This window comes from Lotus japonicus, chromosome 6, assembly GCF_012489685.1.
Source record: "Lotus japonicus ecotype B-129 chromosome 6, LjGifu_v1.2".
Taxonomy (NCBI): Eukaryota; Viridiplantae; Streptophyta; class Magnoliopsida; order Fabales; family Fabaceae; genus Lotus; species Lotus japonicus.
The window spans coordinates 8,838,137-8,857,309 of NC_080046.1; the positions used below are offsets into that span (position 1 = coordinate 8,838,137).

Genomic DNA, 19,173 nt, shown 5'->3' on the forward strand with positions numbered 1-19,173 from the left:
ATAATTTTCAAATTTGAAAAACCAAACCATTATCCTAACAAAGTTTCGGCCACTCCCTAGAAGAAAATATATCTTCAATTCTTTTTTTTTCTTTTCTTATTTCCAAAATAACATTAAATCCAATTAAAAAAATTATTTAAATAAAAACTCCAAAACACTTTATATTTACTTAACAAATAAATAAGTAAATCTCCTCCTCCAATATAATAGATATAAGTCTCGAAAATTCCCTTTTATGCATATTCTATGCACTACTCGAATTTCATGCATGTGCATGCATGCATATCGACTACTCGCGCCTTACGTAATAATTAATTACGTAATAAATTACTATACAGCCGATATAGTAACAATTTATCAGTAATTTCTCCTTACCGAATAAAACATCGTACTTTATATTATTCTTCAATAATACAAAACATAAATAAATCACCGGGTCTTACACGAGTTGCGTAGGGAGATGTCGTGAGATGTCGCGACATGGCGAGTTGTGCAGTGAGATGTCGCGAGATGGCGAGCATGAGCATGTCGCGAGTTTTTGGGAAAATTTAGAGAGAAATCTAGTCTTTAGGAAATAGTTGCAGAACCTGTTATATATGAATTATATTTAATTTACATCTATTTTTAATAATCATTATATGATGTTGTTTCTGAATTGATGTTATGTTTGAGATGCTAAGTTGTTGTGATTGCAAGTTGTATAATTGATAACATGTAATATGTGTTTTGTGCAACTGGTGATGAATATGCTAAAATAATTAGGACTTGGAGATGGTCTGAATATGCATATGTTAGTTGAGTTTTGCACAATACACTGCATAGTTGTCAAGAGGCAATGTTTGCTAGTTCTCGTGGAGGCTAGTGACTTGTCCAAAAACTGGAGTGGTTTTGAAGCCTAGAGCGAGGGCTTTATTGGTGGTTATCTGTCTGGAGTGGACGCGGTGATACCGCTAAGGATAACAACTTTGGTACCAAAGGCATTTGCACGGGTCTCACTTGAGTCATATGTGTTATGGTGATATTTTTGGAGAGATTTGATGTGGTGGTAAACTGGTAATTAGAGACTATTATATATGTTCTAATTGAGCTATAATTTATGGAGTATTTGCCTTAACTGTGAACTTGATTAATTATGTTAAAATTACATAATTTATTATTTGTTAGTGAATGTGAGTAATTTATGTGGAGCATAGATAAGCTTTTACATTATTTATTATTATGCTTATCCATATGATATGAGTTCTCACCCTTCTGTTGGAATGATGTTCTATGCGACATCGCTCAGGTACCGAAGATAGTGGAGCTTCTCGCGAGGGTTAGTTGGAGGAGCTAGTCTTTCATTTACGGTTTAGTTAGGGGAGTCATGCTCTGTTATGTAACACCGAGAAACGTTTAGTTTTGTACCTTGATGTTAAGAGTTACCTATGAACTCTCTTTGTGTTAAATTTTGGAGTTGAAATAAATCCGCTGTGCTATGCATATGATGTTGCGACATTAAAGTTGGAAAATTTATATATTTATTATGAGCATGATAGGTGTTTTGATTTATGTTTATGGAGAATAAGTGTGACACCCTCTGTGTTATGCATTTTACTCTGATTTATGATATATTATTATGCGGGGTTTAGAGGGTGTTACATTAGTGGTATCAGAGCATGATTGGTCAGTAGTCTAGGGTTATTAGCATGTCGAATTCTTTTTGTATTCGATATGTGTTTATGACACAATCGATACTGTTTTGGAATTCCTATCCCGAGTTGTTCGTTTAAGGCAATTTTCGAGGGCGAAAATTCTCAAGTGGGGGAGAGTTGTAACACCCCATTTTCTGTTATTAGGTTATTTATTATTTTATTTTAATTAGTATTATGGTATATGGTAATTAAGTGATTTTGTTAGATAATTAAGTGATTATGTGATATAGATAAATAAGGTTTTAGGGTTTAGTGTGAGTAATTGAGAGTGGGGCTCATTGTATGGCTATTTAAGGGTTAGGAGTGAAATAGAAAGAAAGAAAAGAAAAAAAATAAGGATTAGAAGAGAAGCAGAACAAGAAACACGTGAAAGCAGAGAAGGAGAGGAGAAAAGAGGAGAAAACTTAGAACTGATCTACAAGAGGTAAGGGTTTGAATTCATGTTTTATGGATTGGTATGATAGTGGATAATGATAGAAAGCATGATTTAGGAACCCTAGGTTGCAACAATTCCCAAATTGAAATAGTTAGGGTTTGGCTTTTAGATGATTTTGGGGGTAGATGATAGGCTTGCATGATGCGCAGAAATTTACGTTCTCTTGTACCCTTTTTCGTGCTATGTTAGTGGCCGGATTTGAAGAAGTAGTCTTCAGAAAAGTTGTAGGTTTTTCTGTTACGAAACTTTTGCCATTGGTTTCACGTCATTCCGACGTCTGTAGCTCGAGTTATGTGTATTTTAGTGAGTATAGGTTAAGCTGTCCAGTTTCTTACGAACTGCGGTTAGTGTACGATTTTTCCTGATTTTTGTACTTCGAATTGTGACTTGAAAATTTATAGAGGTTTACAAAACGTGTATACGGAACCATGATAAAAATATTAGATTTTTCTAAGTATATTTGATAATTTACATCAGTTTAATAGTTCATTAGATGTGTGGTGCGCGCACATGGCGAGTTGCGCAGGAAGATGTCGCAAGATGTCGCGACATGGCGAGTTGCGTAGGGAGATGTCGTGAGATGTCGCGACATGGCGAGTTATTCAGCGACATGGCGAGTTGCGTAGGGAGATGTCGTGAGATGTCGCGACATGGCGAGTTGTGCAGTGAGATGTCGCGAGATGGCGAGTATGAGCATGTCGCGAGTTTTTGGGAAAATTTAGAGAGAAATCCAGTCTTTAGGAAATAGTTGCAGAACCTGTTATATATGAATTATATTTAATTTACATCTATTTTTAATAATCATTATATGATGTTGTTTCTGAATTGATGTTATGTTTGAGATGCTAAGTTGTTGTGATTGCAAGTTGTATAATTGATAACATGTAATATGTGTTTTGTGCAACTGGTGATGAATATGCTAAAATAATTAGGACTTGGAGATGGTCTGAATATGCATATGTTAGTTGAGTTTTGCACAATACACTGCATAGTTGTCAAGATGCAATGTTTGCTAGTTCTCGTGGAGGCTAGTGACTTGTCCCAAAACTGGAGTGGTTTTGAAGCCTAGAGCGAGGGCTTTATTGGTGGTTATCTGTCTGGAGTGGACGCGGTGATACCGCTAAGGATAACAACTTTGGTACCAAAGGCATTTGCACGGGTCTCACTTGAGTCATATGTGTTATGGTGATATTTTTGGAGAGATTTGATATGGTGGTAAACTGGTAATTAGAGACTATTATATATGTTCTAATTGAGCTATAATTTATGGAGTATTTGCCTTAACTGTGAACTTGATTAATTATGTTAAAATTACATAATTTATTATTTGTTAGTGAATGTGAGTAATTTATGTGGAGCATAGATAAGCTTTTACATTATTTATTATTATGCTTATCCATATGATATGAGTTCTCACCCTTCTGTTGGAATGATGCTCTATGCGACATCGCTCAGGTACCGAAGATAGTGGAGCTTCTCGCGAGGGTTAGTTGGAGGAGCTAGTCTTTCATTTACGGTTTAGTTAGGGGAGTCATGCTCTGTTATGTAACACCGGGAAACGTTTAGTTTTGTACCTTGATGTTAAGAGTTACCTATGAACTCTCTTTATGTTAAATTTTGTAGTTGAAATAAATCCGCTGTGCTATGCATATGATGTTGCGACATTAAAGTTGGAAAATTTATATATTTATTATGAGCATGACAGGTGTTTTGATTTATGTTTCTGGAGAATAAGTGTGACACCCCCTGTGTTATGCATTTTACTCTTATTTATGATATATTATTATGCGGGGTTTAGAGGGTGTTACAGTTGCTACTTGCTAGTGGGTGGTTTGGTTTAATATTGTTATTAGTGTTGGTATGACATTTTTCTGTGTTTACGTTTTCATTTAAGGTTGCGGTGTTTGGTGGGAATACGGGAAGCTCACCATTGACTACTGGGCAGACTACTGAGTAAATACGTCCAACATGATCGCCACATCATCAATATCCACTATCTCAAGACCTGTATATTGAACTGGATTATATGAAGACAAATACCTAAAGGTCACATAAGAAATAACTTGGTTACTTTGGAGCTTCAATTTCGCATGAATTTTCTTCTTCAAGTTGTTGAATGTGATGTTGCGTTTCATATGCATTGTCTTCTTCGGGCCTTCAAACATCACACCTTCATTACCCTGGTAAGCTCTACCGTTGTAACAGACAAAAGCAATTACTTGATTCATCTTCAAGATTTTAGAAGGAGCTCAACAAAGTTTTTTTTCCCGAATGTAAGTTTGATTGTTGCATCATAAGTTCGCATCATCATTTTATAATGTCCGAAGTATACTGAATTCGCCCCCATTAAAGCGAATTTATTGAATTCGCCTCCTACATTCCATCACGTCCCCCATTAATGTCGTTGTCCCTGCCCTGTTGAACCTGCACGTGTTTGATCGGATTTAGCCTCGATCAAAGCACATTCAATGGTCATGAGTACGCCCCATGTCAAGCGAATCCACTTTATGTCACTTACATGCCAAATTCGACAAATTCCCTTAGTAAGGGAGGGGGCAAATTCCCATTAAGGGATGCACGTCGTGTGGGGCGAATTCCCCTAAAGATTCGCAAAGCATGGAGTGAAGCCCACACCCTTGCCACCAAGCCCCCAACTTGCCAAATTCACACCATTTCTGTAAATACTGTTTTTTTAACCCTTTTTGGCAATTAATTTTTTTTTCTCTATTTTTATCATATAAGTGACCTATAAAACTTACTCAATTTTCTCACATTTGCTTATCTTCTTTCTTTTTTTTCTTTCTCTCTCACCCAAATAAACCACTAGATAACACGAAGCACCCATGGTAATAATGGATTAACCTTTGGCTATTGCTTATTATTACCATTGACATCCATTTGCGTAGCAGGCGCTTACCCACACCGTAACTTTCTCTCTCTTGCAGATATTTTATTTCTTAAAAAACATTTGATTCCATTATTTTAAGGCAATAATTTCCTCTCACCTTAATACTCCGTACTTCTGACAGCGACGTGTGAAGGATGGAGCCACATGCCTGCTGTCACATCAAACAACATCAACGGTCAAAATCTCCACGTACGGATCATCCAACGGTCCACGTTTCTCCAAAACATGACTCTCAAACCTCACCTTTCTCTCTCTACTGCATCCATGTCCACCTTGGTCGGGCCCCCCTTATATATACCGCAAACACTTTTCCTTTCCCTTTCTCTCTCTCTCTCTCACTCTCATCACTCACTCACTGTGTCTCACACAAACTCCTCTCTCAATCGACAGTGATAGCAAGAGGGTCCTGGTCCTGCCTTTACTTTCATTTCACCACTGCACTGCTAGCTTTCATGCTGATCTTGGAGACTGTGCCGCCACTCTTGCAGGTTAACTCCAATTGGGTTTCTGGGTTTGCTTGAAAATTTCCACTACAAGGGTTAATAAACAAACCCTTTTGCTCCTCCCTGCTGTTTGTTGGGGTGGTTTTCTGGACACTGGTTGTTGTTGTTGTTGTTGTTGTTCTGAATTTAATTTTTTAAAGCTGATGTTGGTTTTGGGGTATGGATTGCATTGGCAGTGACAGTGAAGAAGATATTGGGGAATGCAGCAATGGCTTGAAGAAGGAAATTGAAGTTACTTGTTGCTTTCAGCTAGGGTTTTATGTATTTATGTGATTGCCAAATAGAGTGTGTGTTTTTCAAAGGTAAAGCTAGATAGATGAAATGAAGCTTTCAACATCAGGGTTGGGTCAGCAGGGACAAGAAGGTAACCCTTCTAATTCTTCTCCTTTTTTATTCCCCCTTTTAATAAAAGAAATTGAGCAAGCATTCTGAGTTCCTACTTTGGCTTCTAGTCACATACATGTGTATAAGTTTTGGTTGTCCCTATCATACATACCCCTTTTGTGTTGCTTCAACATTTTTACTTGTAATTTTTTTTCTTCATTTTCTCTTTTTGATAATTTGATGTGAGTGTAATGATGGTAGGAGGGGAGAAGAAGTGTCTGAATTCTGAGCTATGGCATGCATGCGCGGGGCCCCTGGTGTCCCTACCAACTGCGGGGACTCGTGTGGTTTACTTCCCCCAGGGTCATAGTGAGCAGGTTTCTTGCTATCCCCTACTTTACATTCAAGATGGTTTCAATTTCTATGCGACAGAAGATACAATATGTTTCTACCAAGTTTGATTTTGAAAGAAAAAAAACACTTCTATAAATGTAAAATGAGATGTACATGTTGAATGTTGATTCCAGGTTTCTGCCACTACTAAAAGAGAAGTTGATGGGCACATGCCCAATTACCCAAGCTTACCACCTCAATTGATCTGCCAACTTCACAATGTCACAATGCATGTGGGTATATTATCTCAGTGCATGTTTGGATACATAGTGGAAAACCAGGGTGAAGTCAAAGCCAAAATCATGGTGGACAAGAGCAACTTCCATTAGCTTTTGCAACTGTCCACCATGATTTTGGTCCTTGGATACATAGTGGAAAACCACGGTGAAGCCAAAGCCAAAATCACGGTGGACAGGAGGAGCAACTTCCATTAGCTTTTACAACTGTCCACCATGATTTTGGTCTCACTATGGATTTGCACCGTGTATCCAATCATGCATTCATTCTTTATAGTTGAGTTATGGTTGCTTACCTTTAAGAGTAAACCCTGTGTACTGGAGCATGTTTTGATTTTCAGGCAGATGTTGAAACAGATGAAGTGTATGCTCAAATGACACTGCAGCCGTTGACTCCGGTATCCTGCTGTTGTTTAAGCAGCTTGTTTTATGCATTATGAACCTCTCTTTATGTTTCTTGGATCAAAATTTGTATTTTTATCTGTTGATACAGGAAGAGCAAAAGGATACATTTCTTCCTATGGAATTGGGCCTTCCAAGTAAGCAGCCTTCGAATTATTTTTGCAAGACTTTAACCGCCAGTGACACCAGTACACATGGAGGGTTCTCTGTTCCTCGTCGTGCAGCTGAGAAAGTTTTCCCTCCTCTGGTAGAAATCACTTGTTGCTTTTGTGTTTGACTCTAGAAGGAAATAGATGCATTTTCATCTTATATTTGAGCTATACAGGATTTCTCCCAGCAACCACCTGCACAAGAACTAATTGCTAGGGATCTCCATGATGTTGAATGGAAGTTTAGACATATTTTTCGGGGTAGGATTCTAACTCCAATGTTATGATCTTTTCATTCTATGGTGTGGATTTTATTGTATTGAAGAATACTATAGCAAAATATATTTACTTGTTGCTTACCTTTTCCTTTGGTAGTTTCCTATAGTTTATCAAATGTGTTTGGTTAGTCCGTCAGCTTCAAGACCAGTGTTGTTAATCGCGGATTGCGGATCGTGGAAAGCCAAAAATCCTCTATTTCAAGTCCTCATAGGGAAAGTAGCGGACAATAGTGGCAAATAGCGGAATAGCGGTGAGCCCTCAGAGCGCTACACTATAGTGCCGCTATTTGTCAACACTAATCAATCCTAAATCCTAAATCCTAATATCAGTCAGCTTAAACAAAATTAGTTAACCTTAAACACTTCGCTGTCCAATAGTGGTTGTCGCTGTTACTTGAGGAGCTTCAATGATTCCCAAACTCGAGTGCTCTAACCATGAATTATGAGCATGTTGTTGGGCTGAATAGGAGACTTTGCTGTTGTTGTCAGAAAGTTTAACATCATTGTAGAAATTATAGTCTTTGGGATATATGCTCCTAGTCTCTTACCACTCCAATGAAGATCTAAATTCTAATCCCATTCGGATAGTAGTCAATAGCGCGCTATAGCGGGGTAGCGAAGCGGCTCCTTGTTGCTATTGAGATAAAATAGCGCGCACCTCACAACAGCGGCTGTAGCGGCAGATCGTGGGAAATAGCGGCGCTATATGGAGGAAGGGGAAAATGACTCAAGCCCCTCGGTTTTAAATCGTTGGGGAACCTTTTTAGGGGCATTTTAGGACTTCTCAGTGCCAATTTAGGTCAAACTTGGAAGAGTGAAGCTTCATTCTTCATTCAAAATTGCAAATGAGACCTTCTCTTCCCTCTTCTCACTACTCACTTTGCCCTCTCACCTTGGAGCTCCAAGGACCACCCCCTTCTCCGGCGACCATCCTTCACTAGGGACCACCCTTCACTAGTGACCACCCTTCAGTGCTAGAAGATGATAATGAATGATTTCTTATGTTGCTAGGAGCCTAGGAACTCTTATTTCAATGTTCATGTTCATGTTTTGGCACTTTAAGCCTTAGAGGCTTGAACTTGTTTTTAGTTTTTACCTTGCTTTAGAGTGGTGTTTAGTTGTGTTATTGTTCAAGATTTATGACTTTTATTGCTATTATGAATGTTATGAACTTTAGGCATTATTGACATTTTTTGGTATTTATATGTATATAGTATTAAACTATTAATTATATAAACTTATATATTAAAAAATCTGAATAGCAGCCATCTCGCTAGTCGCTATGCGCTATCCAGCTATCCCACTTTTGAGGCCGTCCGCTACGCGCCGCTACCGGGATTGACTACTATGCTTCGGAGTCATTTGAATCTGAATGTTGGCTAAAAGGAAATATAATGGCAGTGTTAGGAATTTCTGTCTTCCCTCATAAATATGGAGATTTTGTCTAATACTTCTTGTGTCTCCTGGAGTCCAAAAATCTGTCCCTAAATCTTTCATATGTAAAAGATTCTGCGCTTTTTTTTTTTTTTAAAAAATTTTGCTACTTGCCTTAAACTACATTACAAACAGTGTTTCAACCAGATTCCAACAGAATAAACTTTATCCGGTCGAAGTTGTGTTCTCTTTTAGAAAATGTCCTGCAAATTAGCCACAAGTGGAATCACATAATGATCAATTTCATGGAATTTGAAAAGGAAGCTGTGGATTGGTCCAATTGTGTACATTTTAACTCTTAAAAACTAGACAATTTTTATAAACATGGCAACCAGTTAAGCTAACTTTCCACTAGGAGCATTAGCTTCTGAAAAGGTAGTTCCAAAAATTAGTTTTTCAGTCTTGTTCTTGTCCTTATTATTATCTCATGTCAGGGAAACTTATTTAATACTCTTTTAATATTTGGTGGTTGAACTGTTTAAGAGAATATGGGCCAGTAAATGTATAAGTTTTGTAGTTTCAATTGATCTTTTTGATTCCCCTTTGGTTTATTTCAGTTTGTTTTGTTTCAAACTTCAGAGTCATTGTCTACTACAAGTTTACAACAAAAGCACCAAACTTTAAGTTCACTGTTGCAAAATTAGCATTTTCTAAAAGCTAGAGTGGTCATTGAACCAGCAGAAACATTGTTCATTAGTTCGGCGTGGTTGAGTAGGTGATAATTAAATATATATGCTAATATTATATAATATGTAACATAATAAACCAACATAAAATGATAAGAAAGTTAAGTCTAGTAAAAATTTAAATTAACATTAAGTAACTTTATTATATGTCGTGTAAGGTAAGAATGTAATAGAAAGATAAATAATAACAATCAAACCTCATACAGGGGCCGTTGTAACTTACATTAGACCTTTATTTACTTAAAAAATACTTTTGATTAAATTACAAATTTTAACAATAAAAAATAGAAAATATGAGTGGTTCAAATAAGTTCTTATCACCAATTTTGGATCGGTTCAACCAGTTATCTTGATTTTTAGATCAACTGATTGATTCTCTGTGTTGATTGGGCTAGACACTTGATTGACTCATTCTCTTGTTTTTATTTAAAACGGTTGGCACTGTTTGATATTTAGTATCATGTAAATTAGAGATGTGTACTAGAGTCATGATTATTCATACTACTGATACATGAGCTCTAAATTTATGCTCTGTGGTATTTTCTGCCCTTCCTGACGTGTTTGTTACTTGCATATCATTTCAGGACAGCCAAAACGACACCTTCTTACAACAGGCTGGAGTATATTTGTTAGCGCCAAGAGACTCGTAGCTGGAGATTCTGTGCTTTTCATATGGTATTTGTTTCTATTACCTCTTTTGGCAACCTTTTCTTCCCCTTGAATGCTGTATATTAATTTTTTGTTTTTTTCCATGTTCTTACACTATAGGAATGAGAAGAATCAGCTTTTTTTGGGAATACGTCGAGCCAACCGTCCACAAACTATAATGCCATCATCAGTTCTATCCAGTGATAGTATGCACATTGGACTTCTTGCAGCTGCTGCCCATGCTGCAGCAACTAATAGCTGTTTTACCGTGTTCTTTAATCCAAGGTTGTGAATGTTTTTTAAATTTCTACTTAAGATACTTCGTTGTAAGAAATTATAATGCTTCATTTGACAGTATATCATGGGTGCAGGGCTAGTCCATCTGAGTTTGTCATACCACTTTCAAAATATGTCAAAGCTGTGTACCATACGCGTATTTCTGTTGGTATGCGCTTCAGGATGCTTTTTGAGACAGAAGAGTCAAGTGTCCGAAGGTACAGTTGCATATATATATGTATATATATATCCTGAATTTGTTATTTTCCCTTTAGCAAATGTTATATTTTTGTTCTTGAAGCCCTAGAATCTAGATATATACCCTGCAGCTCTTGGATCAACTAATTGTAATTTTCAGAGGTAGACATAATTACAACACAGATGCTGAACTTTTGAAATAAGTCAGGATTGTAGTACTAGTAGTTAGTATTTCCCTACAATAAGGTTGATATTTGATAGAGCTCTTAGTGATGGTTGGGCCACAGCCAATGAGACCAGGCCCAAAGGATGGAAAGTATATGTGAGAAAGAATAAGAGAGGGGAATCTTAGGAGGGTGAGCTGGCACAAGTTAGTTACGGCCTTTGCGGGGAGGAAGGGTGTGTGAGGTGCGTAAGGCTGAGTGAGATTCCCATATAAGCTTTCTGTTAGAATGAGAATGGTTATGGAGGAAAATAGGTTGTTAAGAGTAGAGTGAAGAGAGTCTCTTCTTCTACAGGAGTCTTACTCTGGGGCAATAGCAGTAGCTATTGCATTTCTGTTTCTTCTATTTCAGTATTAATCAAAGTGTTTTCTTATTCTCATACCTTGTTCTCTATTTCTGTATTCTGGTTCCCATCAATATTTCATATGCATGTATACTATGTAAAGATGCCAGTTTCTTGATAAACTAGTAAAAACCTATGCTTTGAATAGTTTTAAAAGCCATTTCAGCAACAGCTTAGAAATGGTTATCAGTCCAAAATTTCAAAATCTACAATGTGAGAAAAGTGGACACCAACTACTAGATGTTATTTTTAGGGAGTCTGGAACTGTACTGTTCCTGTAACTTACTTTTTTATTCTTTTAATCTGAGACACTCTACATAAAAATTAGGGGATGCAATGTGAAGTTACTGGAAAACCTAGTGGAGAAGTGTTCTCATTTGTGCTATATCATACTATTTTGCATTTACTTATCCATTTATCACCTTTATTTTGCAGGTACATGGGTACAATAACTGGCATAAGCGATCTGGATACTGTTCGGTGGCCGAATTCTCATTGGCGCTCTGTCAAGGTAAGTAAGGCCTGAATGTAATGTTTGAAAGACTACATATCAGTGAAAGATTGCATATCAGTGTATATAATACCTTTTGTTTCTGTATATAATTTAATGCCACTTTTCAATTATATAACTTGTTCTGTGGACTGTGTCTGAAGAGGAAGGTGGAGGAACGTGGTCTTCTTAGATATCTTAACATAATAGATAAATGCACTTTTCGATGCTAATCTAATGAAAATTTGTTTGGTATTTCTTTTCCCTACTTTTGTTTTCTGAATTCTAGAATCCTTGTTTACTGTCAACAAAATTGTCTGGGAAGTATAGCTTGTTAGGAATCTGATTTATTAACTCTGTTCTTTTTTTATCTAAACCTACATAGTGTCCTTTCTATAACATCTGTAAACATAAGCCAACCTAGGACAATTGAAGAACTGTACTATATTTTGATCTGTTCTTTTGTTTTAATAATACTTGCATGTACCCTTGTTCTACAACTTTTTGGTTCTACTTCCACTTACTATTGTTGTTATTATGATAACATTAAAAAAGAATGTTAAGTACAACACACTATGTGATTATCCTGGACGATTGATCTGCAGCAACATTTTAGTAGTTTCACTTTCAGCCTTTCAAAGTTTAATTTTATCAAGTGTATTAAAGAATTTATCTTACCTGTTCCTTTTATACATTGTGGAAAGGTTGGTTGGGATGAATCAACAGCAGGAGAGAGACAGCCACGAGTGTCGTTATGGGAAATTGAGCCTTTAACAACATTTCCAATGTACCCATCATTATTTCCCCTCCGATTGAAACGTCCATGGCATCCTGGCACCACATCTTTGCAAGGTATGCTTTTCCTGAATGCTGACTTTTTATATATAGGCCTCGGTCTAACTATCGAGGGTTGGGTGTGGTATAAGCAAGCTGTAGTCTCGGAGGTAGGACTGAAGTTATAACATCGGCACTCCAAGAATGAAAATGAGTTCAAAATGTCCTCCCGTAAACTAAGTCTTTTAATGATACTTATGCTTTTAGGTATGACATCTTATGCAATTGAAAGCATTTGATATTTGTAGTAAGATACTATACAGTATTTTTAATAAGCAAAGCTTTTATCCAAAAGAAAAGGATTACAAGGCGCAAGAAAATGTATTTACCATTCTCTGAACAAATATTTTAAATTAGGGAACAATGTGAAGATAATAGGGGCAATTTTCAAGTTATTAGCGAAAGAGAAGTGCTTTCAAGTTTAACACAATTGATTGATTTGTTTTTTGAGAAGTCAACACATTTTCTTAAAATTTAGGCAAATATGTTGACGTTTTCCTTATAATAAACCAATCATAGGGAGTGAGAGAGTGTTCAAAACAAATGTGTTGCTAGCACTCCTCTAAATGAAAATAGGAAAGTAATAAACCAATCACAGGGAGTGAGAGTGTTCAAAAAAATGTGTTGCTAGCACTCCTCTAAATGAAAATAGGAAAGTAAAACTAAAATCGTTTATCAAACAAAACAGGCCCTTAGGTTTTGTGCTGTTAATCCACTTTTAGGTGCTGGGAAGATTCTCAGACCCTCCTCTCCTTCTAAGCAAAGGGCCATGGTTATTTCGAGGTTCTTCATTTGTCTCCTCTCTTTACCAAGGATTTTGTTACAGATGGCAGAGACGAAGCAACTAGCGGGCTAATGTGGCTGAGAGGTGGACCTGTAGATCAAGGATTTAATTCCCTAAATTTTCAAGGCGCTGCTGGTATGTTGCCCTGGATGCAGCAGAGACTGGATCCAACTTTACTAGGAAATGATCAGAATCAACAGTACCAAGCCATGTTGGCAGCTGGTTTGCAGGACCCGGGTAGCGGATATCTCATGAGGCCACAAATGATGAATTTTCAACAACCTTTCAATTATCTTCAACAGCCTGGAAATGGTAATTCTCCTTTGCAACTTCAGCAGCAGCAGCAGCATGCAATTCAACAATCAGTGTCTTCTAATATGCTGCAGCCACAAGCTCAAGTACTCACAGAGAACCTGTCTCAGAACCTCCTTCAGAAACCACATAACAGTCAACAAGTCCAAGCACAGCAGCAGCAGCAGCAGCATACCTATCGCGATACACTTTTAATTCAAAGTGATCAGCTCAATCAGAGACAAGTGCCTTCTCCGTCGTATTCCAAACCAGATTTCTTGGATTCGAGCTCAAAATTCAGCACTTCAGTTCCCCCAGGACAAAATTTGCTTAGTTCACTTTGTTCCGAAGGAAGTGGTGGTCTCTTAAATTTATCCAGAAGCGGTCAGTCCTTGATAACTGACCAGTTACCCCAACAATCATGGACTCCAAAGTATCCACCCATGCAGGTCAATTCCTTCAGCAGTACGATGTCACATTCACCGTATTCTGGGAAGGATTCTGCGATGGGGCCACCACATTGTAATTCAGATACTCAAAATTCTACTCTATTTGGTGTCAATATTGATTCATCCGGTCTTCTACTCCCCACCACTGTCCCTGGTTACACCACTTCATCAGCTGATACTGATGCATCAACAATGCCATTATTAGGGGATTCTGGATTCCAGGGTTCTCTATATGCTTGCATGCAAGATTCATCAGAGTTGTTGCAAAGTGCAGGGCAAGATGACCCCCAAAACCAGAGTCAAACATTTGTCAAGGTATGATTCTTAAGCAATATGCAGCTTTGTCAGCCCTTGTTCTATTCAATTTAGTAGTTTAATTCTGTCATTTCACAGGTTTACAAATCAGGGTCAGTTGGGCGCTCACTTGACATCTCGCGGTTCAGCAGCTATCATGAGCTGCGCGAGGAGTTGACTCGGATGTTTGGAATTGAGGGGAAGTTGGAAGACCCTCTTAGATCAGGCTGGCAGCTTGTATTCGTCGACAGGGAGAATGACGTTCTTCTCCTTGGAGACGATCCCTGGGAGTAAGTACCAAGTGTCTTTAACATTATGGTTTACTGATTGAACTTGTTTTGTGGTTTTTATATCCTTATTTTTTAAAGTGCTTTAGGACCTGTTTGATTACTTGTTGGTAAAATAGTTTTAGTTTTTTTGAACAGAAGAGAGAAAAACTCGTCTCGTTTGAACTGATTTTAAAAACTGTTCTTATTTTTAGTTTTTTAAACTAAAATCTCAAACCTCTCAAAGATGTTTTCTGCTTTTTGCTTTTGTTTTTAGTTTTGAAGTCACATGTCTTTCAACTTTGTAAAACATTTAATTCTTTTTCTACTTCTAAAAATAGTTTTTAAATCTAGAAAACTGAGAAACGAATAGCTAGGTATTTGTTTCACATGGGTAGTGTTTGGTGACATTCTCAATGTTGGTGTTATGTTTTCTGCATGTCCTTGTAGATCATTTGTCAACAATGTTTGGTATATCAAAATACTTTCACCTGAAGATATTCAGAAAATGGGAGAAGATCAAGCGTTGGAATCCATTGCTCCGAGTTCAGGACAAAGGCTCAATGGCAGTGTTGCAGAATCTCACCTCATTGTTTCGGGCCCGCCATCGATTGGCTCCCTTGAATACTGAGATAATTTAATAATTGTATTCCTTCAGGTTCCATGGCCACCACAACTTACTGCATGTTTATTACTTCGGTTGGGATATTCTGTGTATGATGTGTTCTACTTTCATCATCTTTATTATTTCTACCAGGACTGATGAACAAAATATACATTTATGATAAGAAACTTAGGACAAGCTTTAGGGCTCGTTTGGTGACCAGGACAGGATAGGATAGGACAGGATAATAATCATATCCTGTTGTTATCTGTTGTTTGTTGCGCCAGCAGGATAGGATAACACTATCCTGTCTCCTATCCTATCCTGTCAATCATGTGTAAAAGTTATCCTAAGGGGGGAGCTAGGATAGAACAGGATAGGATATCAGTTATATATTTTCTTTCAGTATCTTAACTTCAAATTAATTTATTTTAATATTATATAATTTATAATTTATAATAATATTAATTAATAAATATAAAAATATTAATTTAACTAAAATAAAAAATAAATAAAATTATTATTCATAAATAGTAAAATAAACTACTCACTTACAAATATTGATTTATTAATAATAATAGACTAATTTTATATTTTCATCTTCTATTATTTAAAAATTATGAATCTACTTATATAATAATTTAAAGGCTTAAATACTCTGTAGGTCCCTGAAATTGTACCACGTATCAAAATAAGTCCCTGAAATTTTTTTTTCCGATTCCGGGTCCCTAGAAAAATTTGTTTGATCAAAATAAGTCCCTACGCTGGAGAAGACAGTGGTTGCCTCCTCATTGTTTCCACAAACCATGAAATAACATGTTTAAAGCACTCCTAGACCTTCATATATCTGATCTGGGCGAAGAAATCGCAAGAAACAAAGCTAAAACGAAGAAACCGAGAAGCTCCATAAATTCCGGCGAGAAGAAATCAACTTGCGACTGACCTTTTCTCTTCAACTGTGACGACCCAACCCACGAGACCACCACCACTGAGTTCCTGAGGACGAGACGAAGCCGGCCCAACACCCTGGTCGTAGCGCCGCCATGACCGCCGTCGTCAACCACCGTCTTCTCCGGCGTAGGGACTTATTCTGATTAAAAAAACAATTCCAGGGATCCGAAATCGGAAAAAAAATTTTCAGGGACTTATTTTGATACAGGGTACAATTTCAGGGACCCCTAGAGTATTTAAGCCTAATTTAAATATAAATTATTTTTGAAATAATAATATTTTTAATTTGGTTGATTTTTACTGTTTATCACGTGTCACAACTAAGTGAAAACCATTAATTACAAATATTGATTTTTTAATAGTAATAGATTAATTTTCTATTTTCATCTCCTATTATTTAAAACTACTTATAAATTATTCTTAATTTCAAAAGTAATTTATATTTAAATTATTTAAATATAAAGTACTTTTGAAATAATAATATTCTTAATTTAGTTAATTTTTATTGTTAATTATCACGTGTCACGACTAAATGAAAACCAATTGGTTAACTGTATAATTTTATTTAAAATATATGTATCTTCAAAACAATAAAATAGGCTAATTAATAAAATTTAAATTAATTGTATTTATTTTAAAATATAGACTATTCATGAAAATGTAAAGAAATTAAATTTAATAGAATGAATAATTTTTAAATATATATTTTATTCAAATATAAATCTGATACTTTTTTCCTTATCATATCCTGTCCTTATCATGTGCATCTCAAACACAGGATATGATAAGAGTCTATCCTGCTCTTATCATATCCTGTTCTTATCCTGTTCACATATCATATCCTATCATATCCTATCCTGACCACCAAACGGGCCCTTAATGTCAATCCTAACTTAGCTCACTGCAAGCTAGAAGTTGTGTTACTCTGTTTTATTATGGTATGTAATGTGATGTTTGTACTTAGTTGCCTAGTTACTAAAGTTATTAACTTGAACTTTCTACCAGTATTTGTGTTAATTTTATCATGGGGTACAGCAATGTTAGTATGTAAGTATTTTGTGTAAAAGCTAATTACAAATTCCATATAAAAAGCTGTATATACATCGAAGGGTAAATAAGTAAATGACAAAACTAACCTTTTTTTTTTTATAAATTCTCTTTACTTGGGAGTTCTTTCCCAAGTATATATGTGTTTTTATGATTAACACATTTTGTAGACAGGTTACGTCATATTTATATCATGTTCTTGCATGTTTTGTATTGTATAGGCTTATGCCTTACATCATTGGTCTTATTTATCCTTTTTTTCGTGGTTAACATCGTCATCTTCATCTCCCTTTCAAGTGGGACAAGGCCTAGGATTGTATAATTACGCATGGTATTATAAACGTAAATGGTTTTTAAGATGTCAGTGTCATGAATTTAATGAACTTCTAGACAACTTGAAGAGTTGCAAGTAAAGTCTAGCGAATTTAATTTGTCTTGCTACTTGCTTCCATGAAGCTTACATTTGGAAGACTTCTACAAATGACAATTACTGCTCACCTTTTCACTCACTTTTTTGTGTGGTTAACAAGTATTTTTTTTATAATAATTCACTCTTGAAACAACATTAAAAACAATATTTTCCATAAAATGTGAGACGAATATTAATATTTTTTAAAATAATCGGTGAACCAAGGATATTTTAGTCTTTACTCTTCCCTCCCCAGGCTCTCCCACTCTGCCCCTCCTCCCTGCCACCGTCTCTCCAACGTTGAGGGATGTGGATGCCCTCAACGGTATCTATGTATGTTGTTATTTGGAGCATTTTGACAACCAGAACAACTTCATGGTACAATGTATTCCTCGAATGACCAACACTCGCCGAAAACGATGAAGATCTATGGAAAATCTCTTTGACCGCTGCCATTCCCTGTGGGCATCCTTAGCGCTTCTCCTTGGCTCGGGCCTAGTTCATCTTGCTTGGTTGTAGATATGGGTTTGGGAGATGAAACCCAAGATTGCCATCAGAAAATCGCCCTTTTTAAGCCATGAAGATCATTGAAATGGGGATTCAGCCGCTGGTGGCACCACCACCACCGTCATCATAGTCGGTAGTGCTCTTCGAACAAGGTTTCATAAAGGTTTGTGAAAAACTTTTGTCATTTCAACGTTATTTATTTTGTAAAGCTTCAAACTTTGTTCCAAAGCCCTATTGGAGCGATTCACTTTCCTCATTAGAGTTGCCATTATTGTCGTCGTCGAAGAAAGGTCAGATCTTGTCCATGGCAGAGAAAGAGAAGTAGAGTCTCAAAGAAAGGTGAGAATTTCTTGATGCGACCATGTGTTCCTTTAGCACCCAAGGAGAAAGAAGAAAAGGAAAGGATCTATTGTAGTAGGATGCTGGATCGATGGCGTGCCAGTAGATCGATGGGTAGCTCACTTGGTGAGCTAAGGGAATGAAGGGATTTGCAGGGTGAAGGGTCAGGGTTCGAAATACACATTTTTCAGAATCTAATTAATTGATTATATTTAAAAAAAATTAAAATAGGAAATATATACCCATTATTTAATCAAAAAACCCTAATAATATAACTAATTGATTGCACTTTTTTTACTTATATTTTCACGAAATAATATATTTCTTTTACTTAAAATTTTGAAACCATACATATAAGAAAAACATAATTCTTAAAAATAATTAAATCAGGCTGCAAATAATAATCTAATTAATTGATTACACTTTTTTTAAGTTATATTTTCTCTAAATAATATAAATTATTTTACTTAAATTAATTCAAATATTAAAGGCAAAAAAACATAAACAAAAAATCAATAACACATATTTTTGAATCTAATTAATTGATTACACTTTTTAAAATTAATAAATCTGACATGTAATTTTTTTTAATTTTTATGAAATCTATGTCAGCTCACTTAGTCTAGTCAGCGCTCTCATTCATCATTCGCCAGAGCTCCAGGCTCCGGCGAGGACCTGCTCCGAACGATTTACAAAGATGAAGAGTTTTTTCAATAATTTTTCCGGGAAAGGACCTAATTCAGACAACGAGACAAAGACAATGACTAATATGATGGTTA

General features: G+C 36.3%; 1 protein-coding gene across 2 annotated transcripts; it reads left to right on the plus strand.

Moving 5' to 3' along the window:
• The first annotated feature begins 5,352 nt into the window (after nucleotides 1-5,352).
• Nucleotides 5,353-15,339, plus strand: LOC130723378 (auxin response factor 8-like). 2 transcript variants are annotated; one of them, XM_057574394.1, is made up of 15 exons: nucleotides 5,353-5,616; nucleotides 5,715-5,902; nucleotides 6,124-6,239; nucleotides 6,390-6,488; nucleotides 6,833-6,889; nucleotides 6,985-7,140; nucleotides 7,219-7,303; nucleotides 10,025-10,115; nucleotides 10,209-10,373; nucleotides 10,460-10,582; nucleotides 11,565-11,640; nucleotides 12,324-12,471; nucleotides 13,280-14,292; nucleotides 14,371-14,561; nucleotides 14,988-15,339. In XM_057574394.1, the coding sequence occupies exons 2-15, from the start codon at nucleotides 5,860-5,862 to the stop codon at nucleotides 15,166-15,168; spliced, it is 2,544 nt and encodes an 847-aa protein (XP_057430377.1). In that variant the 5' UTR covers nucleotides 5,353-5,616; nucleotides 5,715-5,859; the 3' UTR covers nucleotides 15,169-15,339. The 2 variants fall into 2 exon arrangements, with proteins under 2 accessions (XP_057430377.1, XP_057430376.1); XM_057574393.1 differs by having other exon boundaries at nucleotides 5,353-5,523.
• Nucleotides 15,340-19,173: the final 3,834 nt, after the last annotated feature.

Excerpts from the sequence above, each read along its gene's own strand:
- LOC130723378 (XM_057574394.1), top strand. The coding sequence starts at position 5,860 with ATGAAGCTTTCAACATCAGGGTTGGGTCAGCAGGGACAAGAAG. Across the intron at positions 10,583-11,564 it reads GAAGAGTCAAGTGTCCGAAG|GTACATGGGTACAATAACTG; the intron begins GTACAGTTGCAT and ends TTTATTTTGCAG. Across the intron at positions 11,641-12,323 it reads CTCATTGGCGCTCTGTCAAG|GTTGGTTGGGATGAATCAAC; the intron begins GTAAGTAAGGCC and ends CATTGTGGAAAG.